Below are 25,751 nucleotides of genomic sequence, written 5' to 3' on the forward strand. Positions count from 1 at the left end.
AAGGGTACATTTTCTGTAATTGAGATTTATACATCATATTAAAGCTGAATAAATAAGATTTCAAATGCCGTATGGTTTGTTAGGATAGGAAAATATTTGGCTGATATACAACTATTTGAAATTCTGGAATCTGAGGGTGCAAAAAAATCAAAACATTGAGAAAATCACGTTTAATGTTGTGATCTACATGGAACATGATTTTTTACTTAATATCCTAATGATTTTTGGCATAAAAGAAAAATCGATAATTTTGACCCATGTATTGTTGGCTATTGCCACAAATATACCCGTGTGACTTGTGACTGGTTTTGTGGTCCAGGGTCACATATGCACAATCAAAAGCCTTACACACATCCTAATCCATCTGGAGTTCAAAAGGATTCATATCACTTTTTTAAGTCACTTCTTTTTTTCAGACGACAGTTACTGCAGCCATTTTCACACATTCAGTTAATCTTTTCTCTTTCCTCATTCCACATTTCTTCCCACCCCCTCTCCCTCCCTCTCTCTCTCTCTCTCTCTCTCTGCAGATTTTTCCTGGGCTGATCCTATCAGACATAAAGCCAGCGAAAAGGATGAAGTTTAAGACAGTCTGTTACCTACTGGTGCAGCTCATGCACTGCAGAAAGATGTTCAAGGCTGAGATCCCTTTCTCCAACGTCATGACCTGTGAGGATGATGACAAGGTGCGTGATAACTGCATATATCCATCTTAATTTTATATAATGTAGAACCAGGAGGGCTAGAAGCAGCTGCCCACTTTTTCTCATCAACCAAACTTAATAGACTGATATTAAACAGTTTTACAGGCATAACATCCTATAGTCTGAAGTTTTAACTTCTGATATTATTTAAAAGAGTTGAAAGTAACTATTTAAAAAATATATATTATAAGAGAGATGTCTGAATTGAATACCTACCCACTGATCCCTGCCACGACACCAGCGAAATGAATGAAATTATTCTTAGTCATACAAATGACTAGGTATGGAGATTGACTGAAGTAATATCTATTTATGCAGATATTTATCACATTGAGTGCATTTACATGTACAACAAAATGCTGATGGCTGCAAAAGTAATCTCTATATTAAAACCAATGAAAGAAGGAATGAAAAGAAAACCTTTGAAATCAACTTTTATTCTAGTTTTGATATCCAAACATAAACAGATTTGGGCATAAAACTTGTTCCGGTGCTGCTGATATATTGTGATTGCTTTGTGTGCAGTCCTCCAATACTTGCAAAGCCAAAATCCCCAAATAACCCTAAATCACCTTTTACACCCACACAAATCACATTCACTCTCACACTCTTTTAATCCAGTCCACTCTCTAATGCCACTCCTTCAGATGTGTGGATGATTGCACACAGATCCAATCACCACTGCAGATTTACTGTTCTTTGATTGAACAGATTGAGTGTGTGTGTGTGTGTGTGTGTGTGTGTGTGTGTGTGTGTGTGTGTGTGTGTGTGTGTGTGTGTGTGTGTGTGTGTGTGTGTGTGTGTGTGTGTGTGTGTGTGTGTGTGTGTGTGTGTGTGTGTGTGTGTGTGTGTGTGTGTGTTTTGACTTGTATCAGTGCATAATTAAACATCTTATCACCATTGCATGTGTGATAAAATATTCTGAGATGTGTTGAATACCCATCTGTCACCATGTTATGTAGATTTGTGTCTAAATGAGTTTAAAAGTGCATGACGGTTTGCGGCTCTTTCTTTACCTAATAATTATAAAGTGATATTTCACCCAAGAAAGAAACTTTTGTCATCATTTACTCAACCTCATGTCAATCCAAACCTGTGAAGACATTTGAAATATGTTTACGCTGTCAAAAAATGCACCATAAAAGTGGTCCATATATGACTCCTGCATTATATTTGAAATCTTCTGAAGTTATATGACAGCTTTGCATAGACAACTATAATTTTTTTTGACTATTTATTGAAAATCTTCCCCTTTGCTGAACTGGAATCTGCTATACTGGAACTGAACTGAAATTTTCCCTGGGTTTCCAGAGACGGGCGTTGCGAACAGCTTCTGAGAAGCTGCGCGATCGGACGTCATTTTCGGCGGGCCTGGTGCAAAACTCTCCCGGGAGCAGAGTGAACCGCTACATTGGTCGTATGCTGGAAGCACGACAGACGGAGTCCGAGACGGCAGACCTCAACTACATAACCCTTACATACAGGAGCAGAGAGAGAGAGCAGAGAGTGAGTACACACAGCTGCATAATGGATAAACATGAAGGTGTGAGCAGTATAGCTGTTACATGGGAGGGTTTGAACCTCTTAAAATAGATTTTTTAAATTATGTGTCTAAGCTAAAATAACATCATATTATATTGTCATATTTTTGTTATAACTGCTGGCTAAATAAGTAATCACAATAAAACCACACTGAAAAAGTCAAAAGTTGAATTAATTTTTTTTGTGTTTTATAAATGTATTAATTACAACAGTTTTGCTGGAATTTTGTTAAAAAAAAATTCTTTGTTTTGTATAATACTATTTAAATAGCTGAAAATAAAATAATTTAATGTAATACTTCGTTTAAAGGCAAGTTCTATTATGACAACTTACCCCACTATTGGTCACCATGCGTTCAAGGAAATTAATCAAAAGGATTTTTATTAAATTTTTTATCCAAGACTTTAAGGAAAATTACCATTCAAAAGTTTGGAGTTCAGCTATTTACGAAAAAACATTTTTTAAGTCTCTTATGCACACCAAAACTGCATGTGATTGATCAAAAATACAGTAAAAACAGCAATATTGTTTTAAATATTATTACAATTTAAAATAACTGTTTTTCTATTTAAATATATTTAAAAATGTAATTTATTCCTGTGATGCAAAGCTGAATTTTCACGTCAACGTCAGGTCCTTAAAATAATTTCTGATCATGTGCTGATTTGCTGCTAAAGAAACGTTTCTTATTATCATCAATGTTGAAAGCAGTTATGCTGCTTTTTGTAGAAACCATTATAATTTTTTTCTGGATTCTTTGATGAACAGAAAGTTCAAAAGTACAGCATTTATTTGAAACATTAAAATGTCTTTACCGTCACCTTTGATCAATTTAATGCAATTCAATGCATTAAAGTATTAATTTAATTATAAAAGTATCGTATTGACCCCAAACTTTTGAATGCATGTGTGTCTATGCAGAAATAGACTTTAAAAACCATGTGAAATATTCACTGGAGTGAAAAGTGTGACAACATGCCCCAGCGTCCCAAACACAGCGGTAACCGATCCAGGGCGTTTGGCAGTAGTGACATGGCGAAATGCGATAGAGATGGAGTGAAGAATTTCCTCAGACACACACGCCGCATCCCCCGCATTGTTCCGTTGTGCTTCGTGACTCCCTGTCTCCTCTCACTTTCAACATCCTCTCTCCCCCTCATCTCTCCTCCTCCTCCTCCTCTTTTCTCACTAGCTCTCTCCATTGCTCTGTTCTCTATTCCTTAGACGCCTGCCCACCCTTACAGAATGGGGGCAACAGTAATGATCTGGGAAAATCTGTCAGACTCACGACATATATTCTCTCTCACACACACTCTCGAGCACGGTGGCTTTCCCTGCTCTCTCTGGGAGTATAATGACATTGCATCTGTCTCTTGTGAAGAGGGGGATGCTGGCTTTATACTCTAATGAAGCTGACGCTCAAAGCAGTGTGTTGCATTGATCTCTCGCAGGCCGCGCTGGAATGATACAAATACAAGTTTGCTTGTGACACCTACAAGAGATACAACAAAACATATGTTTACATGAACACACACGTGGTCGTTTCTTCAACTTTCAGCTCTTTTATGTATTGATTTTTGTCCAAATTAAATTATTTACATTTAAATTGTCTTCGTCATTTGTTTTTGCTACTTTTAAAATGCCTTTTATATCGTAAATAATTTAGATTTATTAGTTTTCTTTCATGTCCCAGACTTTCAATCTTAAAACAATCTTTCAAACACACTTAAATTTTTTAAATTAATGAAATAAACGAGTAGCCTATATATTTAAGAATCTATTGTTTGAAAAATGTCAGAGCCAACAATATTGCCCCTTTATAAATTTTGTTACATTTAGATATGTGAAGAAAAAAGATAAATATAGATTTTTCAATCATTTTCAATCAAGCTGTAATTTTGTTAATGTTTCTAAAAATATATATTTAATTGTGTAAATTGTGTGTGTTTGGGATACATGAAATGCAAAATTAGCCTTAGAAAGACAAGAAAGTCACCATTTTATTTAAAACAATTAATTTCATCGTCATTTCCATCACAAAATGAATGGTGATTTTTAATGAGGTTGAAATGACATTTGTGCTTGATGGTTCAGGAAAAACAGAGTTTGAAATACTTTATTTTCTAATACTCAACAGGGCTAAAAGTGCAGATACAGTAGTTGAAGAAACACATTTACACACAAATTGTCTCTGTCTCTCTCTTTCACACAGTATCAGCAAGTGTATGACGAGGCCTTCATCAGTGCGGTGGTTATCTCGCTTGTCCTCACTTCATTTTTTGCAGTGGTCTATTTTCTCATCATTCCTCAGTATGTAAATGACACATACACACAATACCTGACACGACAACATATCACGCCTTTTCTTTATTTGCCAGACACACTAAATTGAATACACATTTTACATGCTCAGGTCAGGTCACTGCATCACACAGCACACATGCATATAATATGTGGGAAACCCCTCTCTTTCCCTCTATCTCTCTTGCTGCAGAGGTCTTCTGGTTGTGATTCTTCTGGTTCTCTGTTTGTGTTTCCACATGGCAAGTGTGATGTACCTTCACATCACTCATGTACAGGTAACACACACACAAAAACACAGACACACACACACACACACACACACACACACACACACACACACACACACACACACACACACACACACACACACACACACACACACACACAACACAAACACACACACGTTTACTTAGCTATCTAAATGGGGACATTCCATAGACTTAATGGTTTTTATACTGTACAAACTGTATATTATATCCCCTTACAATAACCCTACCCCTAAACCTACGCATCACAGAAAACTTTCTGCATTTTAAAAAAAACTTAAAATTACTTTATTTTTATAGTAGATTTACAAATGAGGATGTCATGAGGTTTTTGGAGATTTTTGGGTACAAATTTGTCCCTAAAATATAGTTAAGTAGGTACAAACACACACACACACACACACACACAGAGAGAGAGAGAGAGAGCTCAACTCCCTAGCATCACCTAACAAGCATCCAGAACACGCTACAAATACCTTAGCATCCACCCACAGCCACCACTGTCATTTTCTTCAGAAAAATGTCAAACTCTAGTTGTTGTGTTTTGCTCAGCAGGTTTGCTGATTCCTCTCTCCTGTCTTTGTCTGTCTTCTCAGTGCTCTCCTGACTGTCTGACCCTGCAGATCAGAACAGTTCTGTGTGGGTTTCTGGTTCTGCTGATGTACTCCGTGACCCAGGGGTGTGTGGTGAGTGTGTGTGTGTGTGTGTGTGTGTGTGTGTGTGTAGAGTAGAAGAGAGAATGACTGAGGGTGTTGCTTATGACACTGATGCTAAAGATTTTAGCGGGTTGACTTGTGATAACATTTTAATTGAAGTCTGTATGTAGGCTATAATTTTAAATAAAACAATATTTTAAATATTATAATAACATTCCTTATGTATTAAAGACACAATATGTAAGATTTTGGGATTAAAATATCCAAAAACCACTAGAACAATATTATATATCTGGTTGACTTGTGTACTTTATCCCAAATGTTTACAACAATGTTTAAATCCAGAGAAATCAGCAATTTCAACCAGTGTAACGGCCGATGCCATTGGGTCGCCTTTCAATGACGCATATCCGCATAACCCTCGATTTCCTTTTTACTTCCGTAGAAACCATAGAAACACCAAAGACTCTTTAATATATTATGTTTTATTAGACAGGAGAGCAACTGTTTGGATACCTTTCTCGACAGAAAATTACTGTGTTAATCTTATTGTCTGAATCCCTTATTTTCTTGATTTACTGCGAGTAATGTTTGTATATGCCTCATTGTCAAGTGGCTAACATAGCATAATCAGAAAAAGCTTTATTCATAGTAACAGTAATAGCATTTTCTCCACCATGCAATACATTAAAAAAATTAATTGCATGCCATTTAGCAGCACAAGTCATCCAGCTTTTATTAAGCTAATTGACTTGAAGGCCAAGTATGGCATCCCATAATCAGAATTTGTCCTCTGAATATACTGAATTTAACCCATCCAAATTAGTGCACACAAATTAGGAGCAGTGACCAGTGAACACACACACACACACACACACACACACACACACACACACACACACACACACACACTGAGCAGTGGGCAGCCATTTACTGCAGTGCCTGGGAGTGATTGATATTCTAATATGATATTCTAATATCGATCTGCAATAAGTGTCTCATACCAGCCACCGAGTAACGTTTACATAACTTTCAACACATTTTTAGTATGATTGTTTTGACGAAGTAAAACAGCGCTGCATTACCCCACAATTTTACAGTTTTTTTCGATTGCTAAACGACAGTGAGCACAACTGGAGCTACATGTGCAAAACTCTAACTACAGTCTGCACTACCAACAGTCACCTGAGCTAAACAGTTTACATCACCTGCAAAACTCACTCCAAGCAACACAACTCTTAACACATGGCTCAAAACAGGCTCAGTGCAGCCAAACACTACGCACAACCCTCACTGAGATAACACACACTATCACTCAGAACACACTGAGAGGAAAAACACTAGCATCAAACACCAATACAGAAAATACAAACTTTTCATCTTTACAGTTTGAACAATTTCAGTGACTTCATACAAAGTAATATTTTCTTCAAAGAAAAGAGTGACATTCTTTCACATGATTTATTCACGTTTTTAGAACATAACAATTTTTTAAGGTAAATGAAAATTAGCAGTTTGCTCCAATAGTCTGTAGTAATTTATGGAATTACAGTAATGAGAAAAAAAAAGGTAGAAACTAAAAGTACATACTGTAATTCGAACAAATAATTGAGGGGCTAATCCTGCCTTTCTCTAGCATCAGGCCACAAGATAATTAGTCTTTCTGAGCTCTACCTACCTATATATATATACAGTATATCTATCTATATATATGTGTGTGTGTGTGTGTGTGTGTGTGTGTGTGTGTGTGTGTGTGTGTGTGTGTGTGTGTGTGTGTGTGTGTGTGTGTGTGTGTGTGTGTGTGTGTGTGTGTGTGTGTGTGTGTGTGTGTGTGTGTGTGTGTGTGTGTGTGTGTGTGTGTGTGTGTGTGTGTGTTCACTAACAAGTCTAAAACAAGACCCCTGCTTAGCCTTTCAGCTGAAACTGCACTCAGCAGTGTTTGAAAGGCACAAGGCTGAAATCTATTCTGTTTTGAATGTGTGGTTCACAGTTTTGACAGCAGTGTGTTAGCATTTGAACAAAGTGCTGTAAATCCACAGTGTTGTGCAGGTTGTGGTTAAAGTCATGGGATAAGTGTGTCGAGTTTTGAAAACTGTGTTCAAGCAATGAAAAACGAACTAGAGTTTGGTCCACATGAACTGCTGCTGTGCAGACTGTAGTTAGAGTTTTGCACATGTGACTCCAGTTGTGCCCACTGTCGTTTAGCAATCGAAAAAAACTGTAATTCGCCAGATAAAGTGACCTGTATGAGTAGTAATTCAGCACTTGTGGCTGTTTTATTAGAATAAAATAAAATAATGTGAATTTAAGTGATCAAACGTAACTGTAACAAAGTTCAAGTTCAGGGAAGAAGGAGGCGGACGTTAAACGTAACTTTAATCGTAACTTTAATCGTAAAAAGTGGTCGACTGCAGCATTATAACACAGCAAGGTAAAACACCTCGGGTCATCTCGGCTCTCTTCATACCACAGTAACGTTAATAAAACTTTAAGAAATTAGCTTACCCATGAAAATGATTATTGCCTGAGTCCCGTCGGATTGCTTTCCATTGGAGGTGAAGACGACACCTCCCATGAGTAAGCCTTTGTTATTGTTTTGAAAAAATGACCTATAATGGCAAAACTTACATATTGTGCCTTTAAAGCTTTAAAATACCCTTTGTAATGCATTTTATCATTGTTGCAACCATTCATTGCAGCCGTAATTCATTGCAACTGAATGAAAGCTTTCTGGGATTAAAGCTTTCCAAATTAAAGCTATCATTTAACTTCCAAACATGCAACATTTCTTTGTAATGTTCTTGTCTTTGTGTGTTTAATTGTGTATGATTTGCTGAACCTGCACAGGTGGGATGTGTACCATGGTCACTGGTGGGGAATTCCAATGTCTCCATGGTGACAGTTGTCACAGTGAATGGGACTTCCGACGGCTCCGGGGTGTGCAAATACACTCCGTACATATTTTTATCATGTGTGATGGCGTCGCTATCTGTGGCCCTGTACCTTCGTGTGTCATCACTACCCAAGATCCTCCTGCTTCTCCTTCTCAACATTCTCCACACTGTCGTCATGGAGACCAGCGGTTATAGGAAGGCCATAGGGTGAGTCAAGCTAAACGCAAAGGTTATAGAAATAGATTTCCCAAACTGGGGTTTGCAAGTTGGTGGAAAGATTCTAAAAATGTAAAATAATAACTATTGTAATAGTTACTTAAAATCTCAGCAAGTTAAAGTCAATGTTTTTGGTCAAAAGGCTGAATCCCTGAATTATCTGATAACCTGATTGGTATTATTGTGTGTGTGTGTGTGTGTGTGTGTGTGTGTGTTTAGAGGAGGATTCTTTCACACACATGGCTATGACCCGGTTCTGGCAATGCTGTTGTTTTCTGGAGCTCTGGTGCTTCACTGCAGACAGCTGGATCTTAAACTCAGACTGGACTACCTCTGGGCTACCCAGGTGTGTGTGTGTGTGTGTGTGTGTGTGTGTGTACAACTATCTTTGTGAGGACCGGTTTGAGTTTTAGACCAGTAGAGTAAAGGATGTGGAATCCACGTGTACCAGATGTGGGCCCAATCTAGGCCGACACTATGATGTATGTCTGGGTAGCTATGTTTCCATCACCCTGTTTTTATGTGCATTTTGAAGTATCGCATCAGAGACGATAGAGACGATAGAGACGCAAGAATAAAAAATAAATAAAAAAAACGCTCACTTAAGGTGGTGCGAGAAACAGTTAATGTGAATAATGGGAGATGGAAACGCATAAATCTGACGTAGCGAACATTTAACATACGTGAGCAATCAGCTTTTTTCGCTGATGGTGTTTTATTTACTCTTTGTTATTAGGTTACCAATACCACTGTCATCCGCTCAAACAACTTAATGGAAACGCACCTAATTCGCATTTGTTTGTTTTTTTGCAAACTTTGAAAAGATTTGCTTCACGTTTGGATGGAAACCCAGCTTATGTGTTCAAAGCTTCACACAGATTTTACACAGTTATGCATCATTTTGCTCCTTGTGAACTGAAGTATTTTAGCTCTCTGTAACATATGACACCCACACACACACACACTGGTTTTCATGTTTTATTGGGACTTCCCATAGACATAATGATACAAACTGTATATTTATATCCCCTTACACTAACCATCACAGAAAACTTTCTGCATTTTTACATGCACAAAAAACATCACTTAATATGATTTATAAGCTGCTTTTGGACAATGATTTAAGATATTGCCATTTTTGTGGGGACATTTCGTCCCATGATGTATGATTTACCAGGCCAGTGTGTATGTGTTGTCTGTGTCAACAGAGATGTTGTGTGTCTCTGTCATGTTACAGAGAGCTAAAATACTTAAGTTAACAATTGATAAAATTTAGATGAATCATAATTAATTATATATTTTAATGTATTCCTGGGTTGGCAAAGCTAAATTTGTAAGCATCATTACATCATTATGATCCTTCAGAAATCATTCTAATATGCAGATTTTTTTTGCTTATTATTATCAGCTGCTTAATATTTTTGTGGAAACCTTGAAACCGAAAATTAATGACCCCACCTTTGAATGGCAGTGTATATTTTTTTAACAGAAAACACTAAAATATAGTGGAATATCTTGATAAGCATCATCAGCAGTGTGATAGACAAGCTACTGCAACAGTGCCCTCTGGTGGATGCTCATTTTCAGACTGTAATTCTAAATATTTTATCAATAAACTCTCCAGTGACTGTACAGGTAATACAGCTAGTATGAGTATACGGGTAATTATTAATATTTCTATTTGTGCGTTTCATCCTCAGGCTGCAGAGGAGAGAGATGACATGGAGAGAGTGAAGTTGGACAATAAGAGGATTCTGTTCAACCTTCTGCCTGCACATGTAGCTCAACACTTCCTGCTGTCCAACCCACGAAACATGGTCAGAATTCATTTACAGGTCACAGAGGGTTAAAGGCAACATGAATTGCCATTCCTAGAGTTTTTAAAGGGTTAGTAGACCCAAAAATTATCCCATAGTTTACTCACCCTCAAGCCATCCTATATGATTTTTTTTCTTTCAACCAAACACAATCAGAGAATAGAGCCTGGGATTTTGAAGCCCAAAAAAGTTCATCCATCCATCATAAAAGTAATTCATACGACTCCAGGGGGTTAGTAAAGGCCTTCTGAAGTGAAACAATGCGTTTTTGTAAGAAAAATATTAATATTTATAACTTTGTAAACTATTATCACTGGCTTCCGGAAACGGCCGTACGGGAGTCAAGTTCCGGCAACAGAGTTACCATGAATTAGAAGTCTAAAATGATCATTTTTAAAAAATATTTCAGAGAAGCTTGAGTTTGTTGCCCAGCCCGGTTTGTTTGAATCACGAGAGGTGTCTAATCTCACCTAAGCTTACGCTACTCCTACATCATGCGTCGGGTCAGAGGTCACTCTTTCGCTGGAACTAGACTAGTGTACGGCCGTCACCGGAAGCTAGTGATTATAGTTTATGAAGTTTATAAAAATGCATCGCTTCGCTTCAGAAGGCCTTTATTAACCCCCTGGAGCCGTATGGATTACTTTTATGATGGATGGATGCACTCTTTTGGGCTTCAAAATAGGTCCGTTTTGAATTCATGCGGTCCTAAAAATGTACATCTTGGTTGTTGTAATTCCCAGAGTCACCACTTCATGGCAATGTTGTTGTGATCCAGCTGCTAATTAGGTGAGAGGTCAGCGCAGATGCTTTGATGATAGCTTGTGTTTTGATCATGTAATTGAGATAACATTATGATTGTGTGTTGTGTAAATGCTCAGCTACTCCATCTGACTTTGTGATCTCACTCACCAGGCTTCATTGTGAGGCCTTATGTACACAATGAATGTGTGATTACACTCCCGTTATGCAGTTTGTTATGTTTTACATGTTTGCTGCATGCTCAACACATGCCACTCGCCTATTTTCCTGTCCAAGATCCTTTCCAAGGAATTGATGCAATCAGACATCCTGAAATCTGTTACGGTTGCTCTGAAGCAAGCATCCTCTCCTGAGCTTGGAATTCTATTGTAAACAGTGGCACGGGGAAGTGAAAATCTTGGACACACAGTATACACAAAAAGCGCACACAATATGCAACCATCACTGGAATTATTGCATTCTTTCCACCGGCAAATTATTTCCTTTTATTAAAATTTCACTTAACCTCAAATTTTTTTCTCTCTTTTTTTTTTTTTTTTTTTTACTACAACAAAGGCTTGAAAAAGTGTGCATTTTTAGTGTACAACTGTTCCCTGGAGTCCACTTGTTTTCTTACACAAAAAAAAAAAACACTCTAAATTAGTTTTACATGACAATTTTTCACCCCCTCTTTGACTTTTATAATAAAAACACTGTTTTGCTTAAGACTTTTATATTATATCCATTAAAATTCTTGGGGTCAGTAAGTTTTTTAATTAATACTTTTATTCAGCAAGGATGCTTTGAATTGGTCAAAAGTAAAATCACTTATACTTTCAAAAAAGATTTCTATTTCAAATAAATGCTGTTCTTTTGAACTTTGTATTCATTAAAGAATCCTGAAAAAAAATCATGGTATTAAGCAGCATAACTGTTTTCAACATTGATTATAATAAGAAATGTTTCTTGAGCAGCAAATCAGCACATCAGAATGATTTCTGTAGGATCATGTGACACTGAAGACAGGAGTAATGATGTTGAAAATTCAGCTTTGCATCACAACAATAATTTTAAATAGCAATAATATTTCACAATATCCTAATCTTTTGGCATGTTTCTTGTTGACATCCATAAGACACCAAATTGTTGCTATGGTTATGACCAAATCATAATTTTGGGAGGGACTCCGGTACTCCATACATTCAGAATGATAATTAAAGGGAGTCACTTCTGCATTTAAATGCGGTTGTCACTCCCAAAACTTTGTAGTGTGTATGTGACTACATACAGTAGTAAATTAAACTTAAAATTAAACCAAGAAAAATCCCCTTTTTTGTGACTGTTTTAGCGTATAAACCGTTGTGATGCGGTTGTATCTTTGATTTAAGATGGCCAGGTCAATCTGATGTACTCTACCCTTCAATGTCGAGAGCAAGTTTTGCTTTGACCAAAGTCAGCTTGTCCAGTTCATGGGTGTCGTGACTAATGACTGTAAGCTTACCTTATCTAAGCGCTGTGATATTCCTAGCTCAGCCTAGATCGGTGGTATCATCCCCTGAGGGTCTCATGTCTTTTTCCTTTCCTGCTCTTTCACTGTTCCAGGACCTGTATTATCAGTCTTACTCTCAGGTGGGCGTCCTGTTCGCCTCCATCCCCAACTTCAATGACTTCTACATTGAGCTGGATGGAAACAACATGGGTGTGGAATGCCTCCGGCTGCTAAACGAGATTATTGCTGACTTTGATGCGGTGAGAATTTCTTGTTTCCCAGTCCGAGAAATGTATGTTTTGGCTCAGTGTGTGAGTTACCTTAATCCCACACTAGGCTTCATTTATTTCTCCATCACACCATTTCTCTCTCTTTTTCTGTATGTAGTTGATGGATAAGGAATGCTACAAAGACATTGAGAAGATCAAAACTATTGGCAGTACTTACATGGCTGCGGTCGGACTCGTCCCCACTGAGGGATCCAAGGTACACAAAGTGTGTGTGTGTGTGTGTGTGTGTGTGTGTGTGTGTGTGTGTGTGTGTGTGTGTGTGTGTGTGTGTGTGTGTGTGTGTGTGTGTGTGTGTGTGTGTGTGTGTGTGTGTGTGTGTGTGTGTGTGCATACACAGCAAAAATCATTTTCTCAATCAGAATTTTTGCCTTATTTTCCAAGATACAATTACTTGAACTTCAAGTCTTGAAGCAAAAAAAAAAAAAACTTGGGAAATTAAGGGAATTTGGCCTTTGTGTTTCCTCATATTTATTCTCCTGTGAAACAAGAAGTCACAGCGAGACAATTTCATGTTCCCAGTCACCATGCTAAAAAACGTAAATATGAATGGGAATATGCTTCAGGATCATGTGACACTGAAAACTGGAGTAATGATGCTGAAAATTCAGCTTTGCATCACAGCAATAATTTTAAATAGCAATAATATTTCACAATATTACTGTTTTTACTGTCAAATAATCAAATAAGAGATTTCTTACAAAATCTTTCCCACCCCAAACTTTGAACAGTAATGTAAAATGGCTAACCTCGTATGATTTCAGACTAAAGCATTAACATGACATTTAAAAAGACAAAATATTGCTTTATTCCGACTGGAATCAAACATTCAATGTGCATGTAAATGCTAATATTACTTTGTTAAACAAAAATTCACAGTTATCCTAATCTTTTGGCACCATGTTTCTTGTTGACATCCATAAGACACCAAATTGTTGCTATGGTTATGACCAAATCATAATTTTGGGAGGGACTCCTGTAATCCATACATTCAGAATGATAATTAAAGGGAGTCACTTCTGCATTTAAATGCGGTTGTCACTCCCAACACTTTGAAGTGTGTATGTGTCGGACTCGTCCCCACTGAGGGATCCAAGGTACACAAAGTGTGTGTGTGTGTGTGTGTGTGTGTGTGTGTGTGTGTGTGTGTGCATACACAGCAAAAATTATTTTCTAAATCAGAATTTTTGCCTTATTTTCCAAGATACAATTACTTGAACTTCAAGTCTTGAAGCAAAAAAAAACCTTGGGAAATTAACGGTACGTCCCATCGCATACTATCCGTCCTAAATAGTATTCGAAAATAGAATTAGTACGTCCCAAATCGTAGTATGTTGAAATGAGTGTTCCAAAGATACCCGGATGGTCTACTATTTCCGGTCAGTATCCGAAGTGCAGATCGATCATCGATGCGCACTATAACGGCTAATATTGCCCACAACCCATCGCGCGTTGGACGAGGATTCGGTTAGAACTACAAACACGAGTGAAAAGTGTTAAAAAACTACAGACATGGAGGACGCGCGAGTCCGGCGGTTATGTAGAGAGGTTTAGATAAAGGGGTTTAGATAAGTGATTAATTATCAGTATCTAACCTGACGAAAATGTATTTTTTCAATGTTGTCCACATTATATTACATCTGCAGTGGCATTGTGAACTTTTGTAAAGATACATTTAGCCATTAACTTTTAAATGCATCATTATATTCAAATTGCAAACACATGAGGAGAGTCTCCGCATGAAAGACCCACGACTGGCAGATCAACGTGCAACTACATTTCTCTCCGAAACGATAAGAAATTAAATTAGACTGAATGGAGGATTTTAACTGTGACAAGATGATTGACAGGGCAGTTTACGGTGACAGGACGCACGCGACAGATCTGTCCGTTAAAGATGACGAAGTAGTATGTCCCAAAGCTTGCCTACTCTTTTGCTACACACTCAAAAGTATGTACTTTTTCTTCACAAAAAGAGTACATACTTTTAGGGCGTAGTATAAGTAGGCGAATTGGGACGCAGCATAAGGGAATTTGGCCTTTGTGTTTCCTCATATTTATTCTCCTGTGAAACAAGAAGTCACAGCGAGACAATTTCATGTTCCCAGTCACCATGCTAAAAAACTTAAATATGAATGGGAATATGCTTCAGAGATATTTTACTCATAAAATATTCTAGGGGTGCCGATTTACCCCCCACTTTCAATCCTTTTACTTCAATGAAAGGTTCGATTTTTGTGAATGTTTTGAATGAAAGATCAAACAGTGCAGATTTATTTTTACAGCCATCTTTGATCATATCAGAATCAGAATCAGAATCAGAATCAGAAAGAGCTTTATTGCCAAGTGTGCTTGCACCCACAAGGAATTTTTCTTGGTACTGAAGCTTCCAGTGCACATATACAAATACAAATACAACAAGAAACATAGTAATACAAATTCTAAGAATAAAATATATTTAAAAAAAATAAAATAAAAATAGTATAAAAAGTAAAAAAAAAAAAAAAAGGGGTCACAGTTGGGTTTAGTCTGAATAAACATTTACAGATTATGAACATATTTACAGTATTTTGAGAAGTATGAATAATATAAATATAAATATCACCTGAGTTAAAGAATATTACACTAGACAGTGGGAGTCTAGTGCATGTTACAGATTATGAACATATTTACAGTATTTTGAGTAGTATGAATAATATAAATATAAATATCACCTGAGTTAAGAGAATATTGCACTAGACAGTGGGAGTATTGCACTTGCAGGCATATGCCTTGGGGGGCATGTTAAGTGTTCAGAAGGGAAATGGCCTGTGGAAAGAAACTGTTCCTGTGCCTGGATGTTCTTGTGGCCAGTGATCTGTGTCGCCGTCCTGACGGTAACAGTTCAAACAGGGGATGTCCAGGGTGAGTGGAGTCTGTGATGATTTTACCTGCTCTCTTCCTCACTCTGGAAGAGTACAGGTCCTGGGGGGTTGGCAGGGGGGCACCAATAATCCTCTCTGCTGTCCGGACTGTCCGTTGTAGTCTCCTGATGTCCGATTTGGTAGCTGAACCAAACCAGACAGTGATGGAAGTGCTTAAAACAGACTCAATGACGGCTGAGTAGAACTGGATCAGCAGCTCCTGTGGCAGATTGAACTTCTTCAGCTGGCGAAGGAAGTACAGTCTCTGCTGGGCCTTTTTCACAATGGAGTCAATGTGATTTGCCCACTTCAGGTCCTGAGAGATGGTAGAGCCCAGGAACCTGAATGACTCCACTGCTTCCACAGTGCTGTTCATGATGGTGAGAGGGGGGAGTGCTGGGGATTTTCTCCTGAAATCCACAATCATCTCCACTGTTTTGAGCGTGTTCAGCTCAAGGTTGTTATAGCTGCACCAGACAGCCAGCTGTTCAACCCCCAGTCTGTAAGCAGACTCGTCACCATTTTGGATGAGACCGATGACGGTGGTGTCGTCTGCAAATTTCAGGAGCTTGACAGAGGGGTCTTTAGAAGTGCCAGGGATATTAACCAGGGATGCCAATAATTCTGACCACAACTGAATATATTAGATATTTTTTCAGGATTATTTGATGAATAGAAAATTCAAAAGAACAGCATTTATTAGAAATATTGTATATTACATACATGAAATGTTTACTGTCACCTTTAATCAATTTGCTTTTACTGACCCCAAACTCAAAGTTTGAATTTTTCTTATCCTATTACATTTTTTAAGCATAAATCTAACAGAATTTGGTTAGTTTTACACTTAAAAATAAGGAAAACATTTTTGTTTAATGATTTATATTAAAATAGATATATTTTCTGAAAACTTGTGTGTGTGTGCGTTTGAGATAATCTCAGATTGTATTTGCGTTTGGACATGAAAGGTGAATATCTTGTTATGCTACCAGTCAAACCTGCCACTGCTTTGAAAGCAAATCTAACATCAAATGCGAACACACATGCATTTGTTTTTCTATCGTAGTGAAGGCTTTCCATTGACTTTGACTGCTATTTTTATACTGAGCTAATGATATTTTCTCCGAACCCTAAAGCTAACATAAACACACAGCTCCCATTAATTAAAGGAATAGTTCACCCAAAAATAAAAATTCTGTCCCACCAAACTGTATGACACAAAAGAAGACATTTTGAAGAATGCTTGTAACCAAACAGTTTTAGTGTCCATCGACTTCCACTGTATGGACAAAAACAGACAAACAAAGACTGAGACATTTCTCAAAATATTGTCTTTTAAGTTCCACAGAAAAAAGAAAGTCATACAGGTTCTGAACGAGATGAGGGTGAGTAAATGATGACGTAATTTTTGGGTGAACTTTCCCTTAAAATCTCAGATTGCTGATGTAATGTTTCACTGCAGTTAGATGATATGACATAGTCAAAATGACATGATATAAAAAGTAAAGTTCTGTTATCATGTATTCACCCTCATGTCACTCTAAACCTTTAGGATGGAGCACATAAACCTCCATGGGAACACAAAGGATGAAGCTAAAAATGTCCAAGTTTCTCTATTCCATAAACCAAAAGCTCTGAAAATCCCATTTGCACATCCTCATATTCACACTTTTATGAAACACCAGTCAAAATTTTGAGAGAACAGCAACTTAAAGGGACCCCCCCCAGAAGCCTTTTTTCCCTTGGTCAAACATTATTAAAGTTGGAGCTTATTTAGAGATATCAGCCGGATGGTTTAGTGCAGGCGCTAATGGATCCAAGGATGGATCTTGTAAACTACCCAACTAATAATGCCCAGAATGGTACCAAACTTCTACAGTGTTACAAATAGCCATAGGTTCTGTACTCATAAAACGAGGCATTGGAAAGTTTGTAAGTACATCAGGAGTTTATTTAAATAACACTTGCCTGATGGCTTATGCTACCGCTAACCCGGACGTCGAGGTCACTTCCGTGATTTGGGAAAACCCCGTAAAAGTCGAAAGCGATGCATAAGGATGTAGTGTAACAACGCCCAATTCCAGGAATGCACTAATATTTTGTTGGTAGTACCAGTTTGCAACAATTATTAGTTAACACTAAGTTGTCAACACTTCGGAAAAAATAATAAAAAAGTGTTGGATATAAAAGAGTATAAAAACTTTTCGCTGAATTTTGAAAGCTTTATAAATGCTTGTATTTTCAGATCAACACTTAAAAAGTATTTCGAATATCATCCAGTTATCAATACATTTCTATGGAGTGTTAAATTCACAAGCTTTTCCCTAACACTTGTGAGTTTTTCAAATGACTTTTACGTGCTTTTCCCAAATCACGGAAGTGACCTCGACGTCCGGGTTAGCAGTAGCATAAGCCATCAGGCAAGTGTTATTTAAATAAACTTGGCTTGAGGTCATGGTGCAAAGAACCCTAGGTTAAAATGACTCCAAACCATCCCTTTAAATATCTCTCTGTTTCGAACAAAAAGCTAATATGTGACTTCAGAAAAGTTGGAAGGAAGGAAGTACTGTAGTATTAACTACTTTTATAGTGCTTTTCTGTCCATTTTGGATCTTGATAGCTCCTGGTCACTATGCTTTTATTGTAAAAAAAAAAAAAAAAGAAAAAAAGAGTAGCATGAACATTCTGCTACATATCTTCTTCTTTGTTGATAAAAGAAAATAACATAACACAGGTGAGTAAATGATGACAGAACTTTAATTGTTTGGGGGTCAAATATTCCCATATTCTGGTTAGAAAATCACCTGACACACTCTCTGTCTTATAACAAGTGTATAGAGTTGTCAGTATATGAATGTGTGTCTGTTCTCCCTCAACAGGTAAAGAAGTCCATTTCTGCACACCTGTGCACAGTGGCTGATTTTGCCATCGAGATGTTTGATGTCCTGGATGCGATCAACTACCAGTCCTACAACGACTTTGTGCTTCGAGTTGGTGAGTGACCTTGTTAGAGCGAGGTGTCAGCAATGTGTTTGTGTGAGTTAGTGTGCGTAAATGAGTGTGTTTTTGTGTATGAGTAGAGGAAATACGTCAGTAAGTGTACACATTGTGCCGGACATCCCGCATCCAGAAGGATGTCCTGAGTGTAACCTATTTTGTAGGGAACAGATTACATGTAACAAACGCATAATTGCCCTAATGCACAATAATGAACCCTCTACACTACATACACACTTCATTAAAAAAAAAAGACAAAACATTCTTGTCATGAAGACGTAGATTTTTCACACGCAGACAGCAGAAGTTTAACACAGGGAGCTGCTCGAAAAAGCATACCTGCTACAAATCATTTTTAATGAGAAGGGCAGAAAGATTTTTTAAGCAGCCTGACAAGGCGCATTTGCAAAATATAAAAATCATAAATTGCAGTTATGAGAAGTAATTTCGCAAAATACTAATAATGTAGTAAGATATTTTCTGCTGATGTAACCAAGGCCACATGGTCAGTAAAAAAGTTTTTTGGTCAGTGTGTTTATTTTGAAATAATTTTTTTAATTTTTTTTACAGAAAGGCACATTAAATTGATCAAGTGACCACAAAGACATTTATAAAAAAAATATATATAAAGATTTATATTTCAAATAAATGGTGTTCTTTTGAACTTTCTATTCATCATAGAATCCTGACAAAAATGCATTACAGTTTCCACAAAAATATTTAGCAGCACAACTGTTTTCAAAATTTGTTTTCAATTTTGTTTTCAACTGTTTCTTGAGCATCAAATCATACTAGAATGAATTCTGGAGGATCATTGAACTGGAGTAAATGATGCTGAATGCATCACAGGAATATATAACTGTTTTCTATTTTAAAATGTATTTTCTTTTTAAATCATATTTCACAATATTACTGTTTTACAGTATTTTTGATATTGAGATTTTTAAGTTAAATCTGATTACTGATGGATTTGATTCATTGATCAGGCATTAATGTGGGTCCAGTGGTTGCTGGAGTGATCGGGGCTCGCAGGCCTCAGTACGACATCTGGGGAAACACAGTCAACGTCGCCAGCAGAATGGACAGCACTGGAGTTCAGGGCAAAATACAGGTAACACACTGTGACTTACACCGCCCTTACAAAAAAATAAGTGTACTTCAAGTTCATTTTATTAAGTATACTTAAGTAAAGTTCAAGTATATTTTGAAGTATACTTTATGTAGGAAGTATACTAATATTAAAGGATTAGTTCACCCTAAAAAGTAACTAATGACAGAATTTTTAATTTTTGGGTGAACTAACGTACAATGTACTAGCAGTTTACTTGTAAGTGTACTATTTCAGTACTACTTGTCAAAAATAGTCGATCTCCGAATGCAACGCAACAGGGAGGAGAGTAAAGATGGAAAACTCCTAAAGCTTAGTTCCATATAAATTCACGGATAATTTGTTGTATTGTCGTTAATGAAAATCAATATTGACCTTGTATTTGAAAAAGGATCCTCATATAAGAAACAATACTAAAATTAATTTGCAGTCAGAGTCACTTGAGTCAGTTCATTTGCATTCGGAGATTGACTATTTTTGTCTGTCAAAATGCCGGCGGACGGAAACAACAACAGCTACAGTGAGTTGTTCAAAATCTTTCTTTTTAGTAAACTCTGTGTACACAAACAATGTTCTCAATGCTCGAGTTCATGCGTAGAGCCCCTGGTGATACTTCGAGCAAAGGTTCATGTTGTGTCGAGCCTTCTTAGTGTTTTAAAAATAGCGATTTTGATGCTATCATAGTCGTGCCTCAAGCACTCCCATTCAAAAGGCAATTTGACCGAAAACGAAAATACGATCCACTTTTAATAGTGGCGTTTCCATTCTAATTATGCTTTTAAATGAAAGTTTGCCTCGGGTAGATTAACAAAAAGACCCTAGATTGCATTTTGGCGAGAGTTACGGTTTAAACAAACTACTATGTTATTTAGGTATTATTTTTTTATACTTTAAATATATCTTTAACTGTTCTTTAACTCTTTCCCCGCCAGTGTTTTGCTGCTAGCCAACACCAACATTTTTGATCATTTAAAACTTTCATGGCCTACAAAATATTGAGTTGAGTATCTGAACATGCAATTTATCAAAAGAAAGAACAGAGCCTCTGCTTTTAAACAAACAAACAACAACAACAAAACCATTTATGCTAGCTTAATGCATTTCGTTTTTTATCAACACTTGAATGTGTGTAAGATTTTTTGTCGTCAAAAACTTAGTCTGGAACGGATTCAGAACGATGATCAAAACACAGATGGAGTAAATCGAGTCCATCAACACTCCTAATGCTTGCATAGTTCTATAGCTCATCCTGGGTCAACATTTTATTTGGTCACTTTAGGCAGTTTTGATTTATATGCTGTTTAATGTTTGACGATCGCGTTATTTTACATTTGCATAAGCAATGCTTTTATCGCTTGTCTCTGCTTCTTCGCCTGTGTTTTGATCCAGAGATTCAACACTCTTTCAGAAGATGCGTAATAGCACCCTCTACTGTATAACAGAGAAAACATGGATTGCCGGAAATTTCCGTCAGGAAGCATTGTGTCTTAAATGACAGAAAATTCCGTCAATGGCGGGGAAAGAGTTAAGTAGATCTGAAGTAAATTCCTATGTACACTGCCAGTGGACTACACAAAAATGTACATACTCAGAATTAGGAACATATCTGTTTTATTTATAAATCAAGATTTTTCAAACAATGTAATCTATAAGACTATGGGGAAAAAAGTATTTAATAGACGAATCAATAAAAAGAGTAACCGCCTACAGGCCAAGTATACTTAGAATACTTAATTATACTTTTATATATCTCGATCAAAAGATTGAGTACAAGTATAGGCCAAATATACCTTTTTTTTTGTCAGTATACAGTAGGTCAAGTGTAATTTTAAGTCTATTTCTGAGAAGTACATAAAAAGAAGACTAAAAGTATACTTTCTTATTTTTTATTTGAAAAGAAGTACACTAATAGCACACTTGAATGAACTTATTTTTTGTAAAGGTAAACTAGAACGCCACTCCAAACACATCTGACTGTATTTGCTTCTACATTCCCAGGTGACAGAGGATGTCTTCCGCCTACTCTCCGGTTATTATCACTTCCTGTGTCGCGGCCAGGTCAGCGTGAAGGGCAAAGGTCAAATGCTCACCTACTTTCTGGAGGGCCGAACCCCGCAAGGCATGAACCCCACGCGATCCAAGAATCCAGCGCGTGGTTTGAGCCCCTGCATAAGGACCAAGCTGGGGTCCGCGCCCGCTGTCAGCAGTTACGGTGTGAAAAGTCTCACCGTAGGGCACATCAGCACCCCAAATAACAGCATTCTGTACCTGCCCTCCGTATCCGTCGATGTAGAGATGGAGGTGTGATCGCAAAGTAGACAGGTTCGACGGTGATCAATCGATGCATTAGTAAATCAGAGGCGGGGAGGGAAACCGAACACAAGGTAGGAAGTGGGATGAAGAACACGGAGAGACGAGACAGTTTTGCACTGAGGAGAGAAACATTCAAACGTGCCAAACTGAGAAAGGCCCTTCCCCTTCACGCAAGTACATAATAAGCATGTATGTCTTTACGTGTGCACGTATGCGTGTGTTTTATTGAGTCTTCCCCAGACCAACAGGATATCAGGGTCTCCTACATGGGAGCATGCGATCTACTGCAAAGGCAGCTTCACACCAGCCGTGGAGACACGTACCCAGCGTGTGTGTGTGTGTGTGTGTGTGTGTGTGTGTGTGTGTGTTATCTTGCACCTGAAAATGTCAAGAGATGCCACGGTGATGAATATTTTTAACACGTGAGTGGTAAGGACCAAAAGGTCCGATTCAAAACAGCGCTGTATTTTGTACGTAACTGAGTCAGGCGACGAAGGGAGAAACTTCAAACACGTGTTGGGGTTTTTCAAAAAAGACAAAGGAAAAAAAACAGTTCCTCATATTGAGATTTGCTTTGAATAAATTGTTTACATGAAGAACACGTCACAGGTTTATAGCAAAGTTATTCCCAGCTCTTCGATTTTCAGGCACACGTCTGCGGTTGCAGAGAGAGAGAGAGAGAGAGAGAGAGACAGATCAGCATAAATACTAAACAACCGCAATGAATCAGAGACTGCAATGATTTACTAGCAAATGCTAACGCTTTGATGTCTTGTAATCATTTACAGAAAGTCGGTCGAGTCTGTGACGTGGGTAAATGTTTAACTTTGCGTGGGTTGAATCAGCACAGTTTTTCCTGTATGTGATGTGTGTACGCACTTGGTGCTTGGACAAAACATCTGTATGCATTTGCTGCTGCCCTTTGCCCTCTGGGATATCCTTTCCAGTAATAACATGACAACAGATCCAACGTGAATTATAATAAGCGTCAAGGGCACAAAATATCGTTTCAATAGCTTCACTGCTTGAGAAGCCAGCACAATCGAAGCTGTGTCGTTGTACTGTTCACAAAAAAACAAAAACAAATTGGCTTACAGTATGAGATAAAATGGCTTAATATACAGTACATCTGTTTCACATATATTTTGTCTGTGGTTTTTCTAAGTGGCACTTAGCTTTCAGATTCTCCTATCAACGGTAGCATCTCTCACTGTGCTTGCGGAATGATCTTTAACACGCGGTTGAACATGCATGATATTTTAGTGCTGGATCTGTCATGTGCTCTGTAGGTCTTAGGTTAAACATCTGGATTTTAGTGCATCTACTGTATTTCAGAGCATGCAAACCTGCTCTCGGTTTCGAAAGCCTCACGAGTCTCATTTCATATGAGTTAAGAAATATCTTTTGATTTACTTTATGTGCTATTACTGTATTACTGTTGATAGATTTCCCATGATGCCTAGGGAATGGCTTCAAGCATGCCGTTCTGCATGTTCCTCTCAGCATGCCGTAATTCTGTCACGTCGCTCTATTTGATAACAGATTTGTGTCTCTAATGCATGCCTACTGCAAAAACAAACCAAGGGTGAAAAGTGTCGAAGATATGTTGCGAAACATGCTTTAGTAGCACTGCATGAGCCCAGAATAATGGCCTTGATGAAACGAACCATCTTCTTTTTTTTTTTCATCCTAATCTTTTTCTGATGGTGTATCCGCTTACCTGTTTCATGCGTGGTGCTGTGGGGAAAGCTTTCTGGGAGTTTTGTAGCATTGGCGCCTTTTCGAGCTCTTAAAGTGACTGCCTTTTTATCCAGGGTCTGTAAGAAAAAGTGTATTTCTTTGAATATGTGCCAACACACACGGTTACCAACATATCAAACTTGTTCCTTTATAGCACAACTTTGCGACATTGTGTGCATTCGGTTCCGTTTCGAACTGTACTCTCATATGGACTGATCGAACCACATGGCGTGGGGCTTAATACAGACTCGCAAAATGGGCTATTACTTTATTTCTACGTTTCATTCATGTTAAGCTACGCATTCAGGAATGCTTTATCTGATTATACTTTTCGCTGCATTTAGCCTCATTAACCATATACAGAATTTTGCATATTTAATAATGTAAAGTAAGGAGCTGTCCATTCGAATTCCATATTTGTAGATTTTTGGTTTTTATTTAATGAATATAAATGCCGAATGCCAAACTGCTTAATGTATCACTGAATATTTCAGATTCTATGATCCAACAAATGTAGCCAAACAGCTAAATGGTTCTATTTGATATGGCTTAATATGATCTATTTTGACTACAGTGGCCTAACTTACTGATGTTATGAACATTAATGACATATTAACTTTAATAATGCATAAAGTGTGCACAGTAAAACCATAGAGTAGATTTTCATGTCGATTAGATATTTTCATATTTGATACGGGTCAAAATTATTGTACGTATTAAATATATTGTAGAGTAAACAAAAAGAGTATTTTATTGATGATTTGTAATATTTGTGCTATTTTTGGGGTTGCAATGTATTTATTGAGATGGTTCTATGTGAATGTAAATTTCATATTGAGATCTTTTATACTTGTGTTTGCACTGTTCGGGAATAAAATAACAATGAGAGATGACGTTGGGGTTCTGTGTGTTGTTTGCGACGATCCGTGTTTTCGTGGCCGTGGCCTTGGCCTTGAATAAGGAGACGTCAATCTATGGACTGATTGTGAGAGTGAATGACCTGCGAGTTATGACATTGCAACTGGAGAAAAACAACTGGGGCAAACAATGAAGTCAATTCGATCATTTGAGTCAATTTGGTAATATATAATTTAATTTAATTTAAAATTATTATTTTTAATATATTTTAAAAAAAAACAGTTTCTTCTCCTGTCCATGCCTTCCTGTCTGGTTGTTTGCATTAGATTATGTGCTTGTATATTTGTGTGAAATAAACATCAGTGATTCAGAACATTGAGGCTTTAGGAACTGCCGTAGATCCGGCCTATTGTCCCACTTCTCTTTTCTGCATATTTCCTCAGTTTTCCAACTGAAAGCGATTTCCCATTTACAGGATGTGCCCGTTCCGAAACGTTTTGGGGAAAAGGGGAAAACAAAAGAGTCTTATCTAGCTGGCATGTGTAAGCAGCAAACAGACAGGATGTGGCACATCATACTGCCGGAAACCACTGTATGAGAGAAAAACTCATATACACAATCATATCAGGGTGTCAGGATGGATGGACCTTTCAGCATGACACAGAAAGAGAACCACTCTCGTTGCCATAGTTAGTGGTTATTGTGGTCTACCACGGTCAAATTATCACTCTTAATTTGCTATAATGTCAACCTCACATTATCCTTCATTGTAAAAAAACAAGCCTCCCCTACCCAACAACAGTGGAAAAATAAAAGTTGCAACAATCTTGACATGCTATATTTGAATGAACGTGAATGAGATAAAGTTACAGCTGAGAGCAATATTTCCAGCGAGAAATGACTTTTTGGTCTGTTC

The 25,751-nt window shown here is 37.5% G+C and overlaps 1 protein-coding gene across 2 annotated transcripts in view; it reads left to right on the forward strand.

Annotated features, from left to right (window-relative positions):
* The window catches only part of adcy1a (adenylate cyclase 1a), a 48,535-nt gene extending 23,665 nt beyond the window's left edge, over nt 1-24,870 (forward strand). Inside the window, exons 8-21 of one of the 2 annotated variants that reach the window (XR_014200097.1) lie at nt 531-686; nt 2,016-2,210; nt 4,459-4,556; nt 4,741-4,825; nt 5,413-5,502; nt 8,320-8,573; nt 8,802-8,928; nt 10,283-10,399; nt 12,743-12,889; nt 13,017-13,115; nt 18,699-18,813; nt 19,803-19,927; nt 21,314-21,448; nt 21,923-22,054. Coding sequence is in view for 1 of the 2 variants with exons in the window: in XM_082146780.1 (XP_082002906.1) it covers nt 531-686; nt 2,016-2,210; nt 4,459-4,556; nt 4,741-4,825; nt 5,413-5,502; nt 8,320-8,573; nt 8,802-8,928; nt 10,283-10,399; nt 12,743-12,889; nt 13,017-13,115; nt 18,699-18,813; nt 19,803-19,927; nt 21,923-22,231 (1,917 nt within the window). In the remaining variant the exon portion in view is untranslated. Of the gene's footprint in view, nt 1-530; nt 687-2,015; nt 2,211-4,458; nt 4,557-4,740; nt 4,826-5,412; nt 5,503-8,319; nt 8,574-8,801; nt 8,929-10,282; nt 10,400-12,742; nt 12,890-13,016; nt 13,116-18,698; nt 18,814-19,802; nt 19,928-21,313; nt 21,449-21,922 lie in introns of both variants that reach the window. The other variant, XM_082146780.1, reaches the window with a different exon arrangement.
* Nucleotides 24,871-25,751: the final 881 nt, after the last annotated feature.

Source organism: Leuciscus leuciscus (genome assembly GCF_965113295.1).
Source record: "Leuciscus leuciscus genome assembly, chromosome: 19".
In the NCBI taxonomy this organism is placed as follows: domain Eukaryota; kingdom Metazoa; phylum Chordata; class Actinopteri; order Cypriniformes; family Leuciscidae; genus Leuciscus; species Leuciscus leuciscus.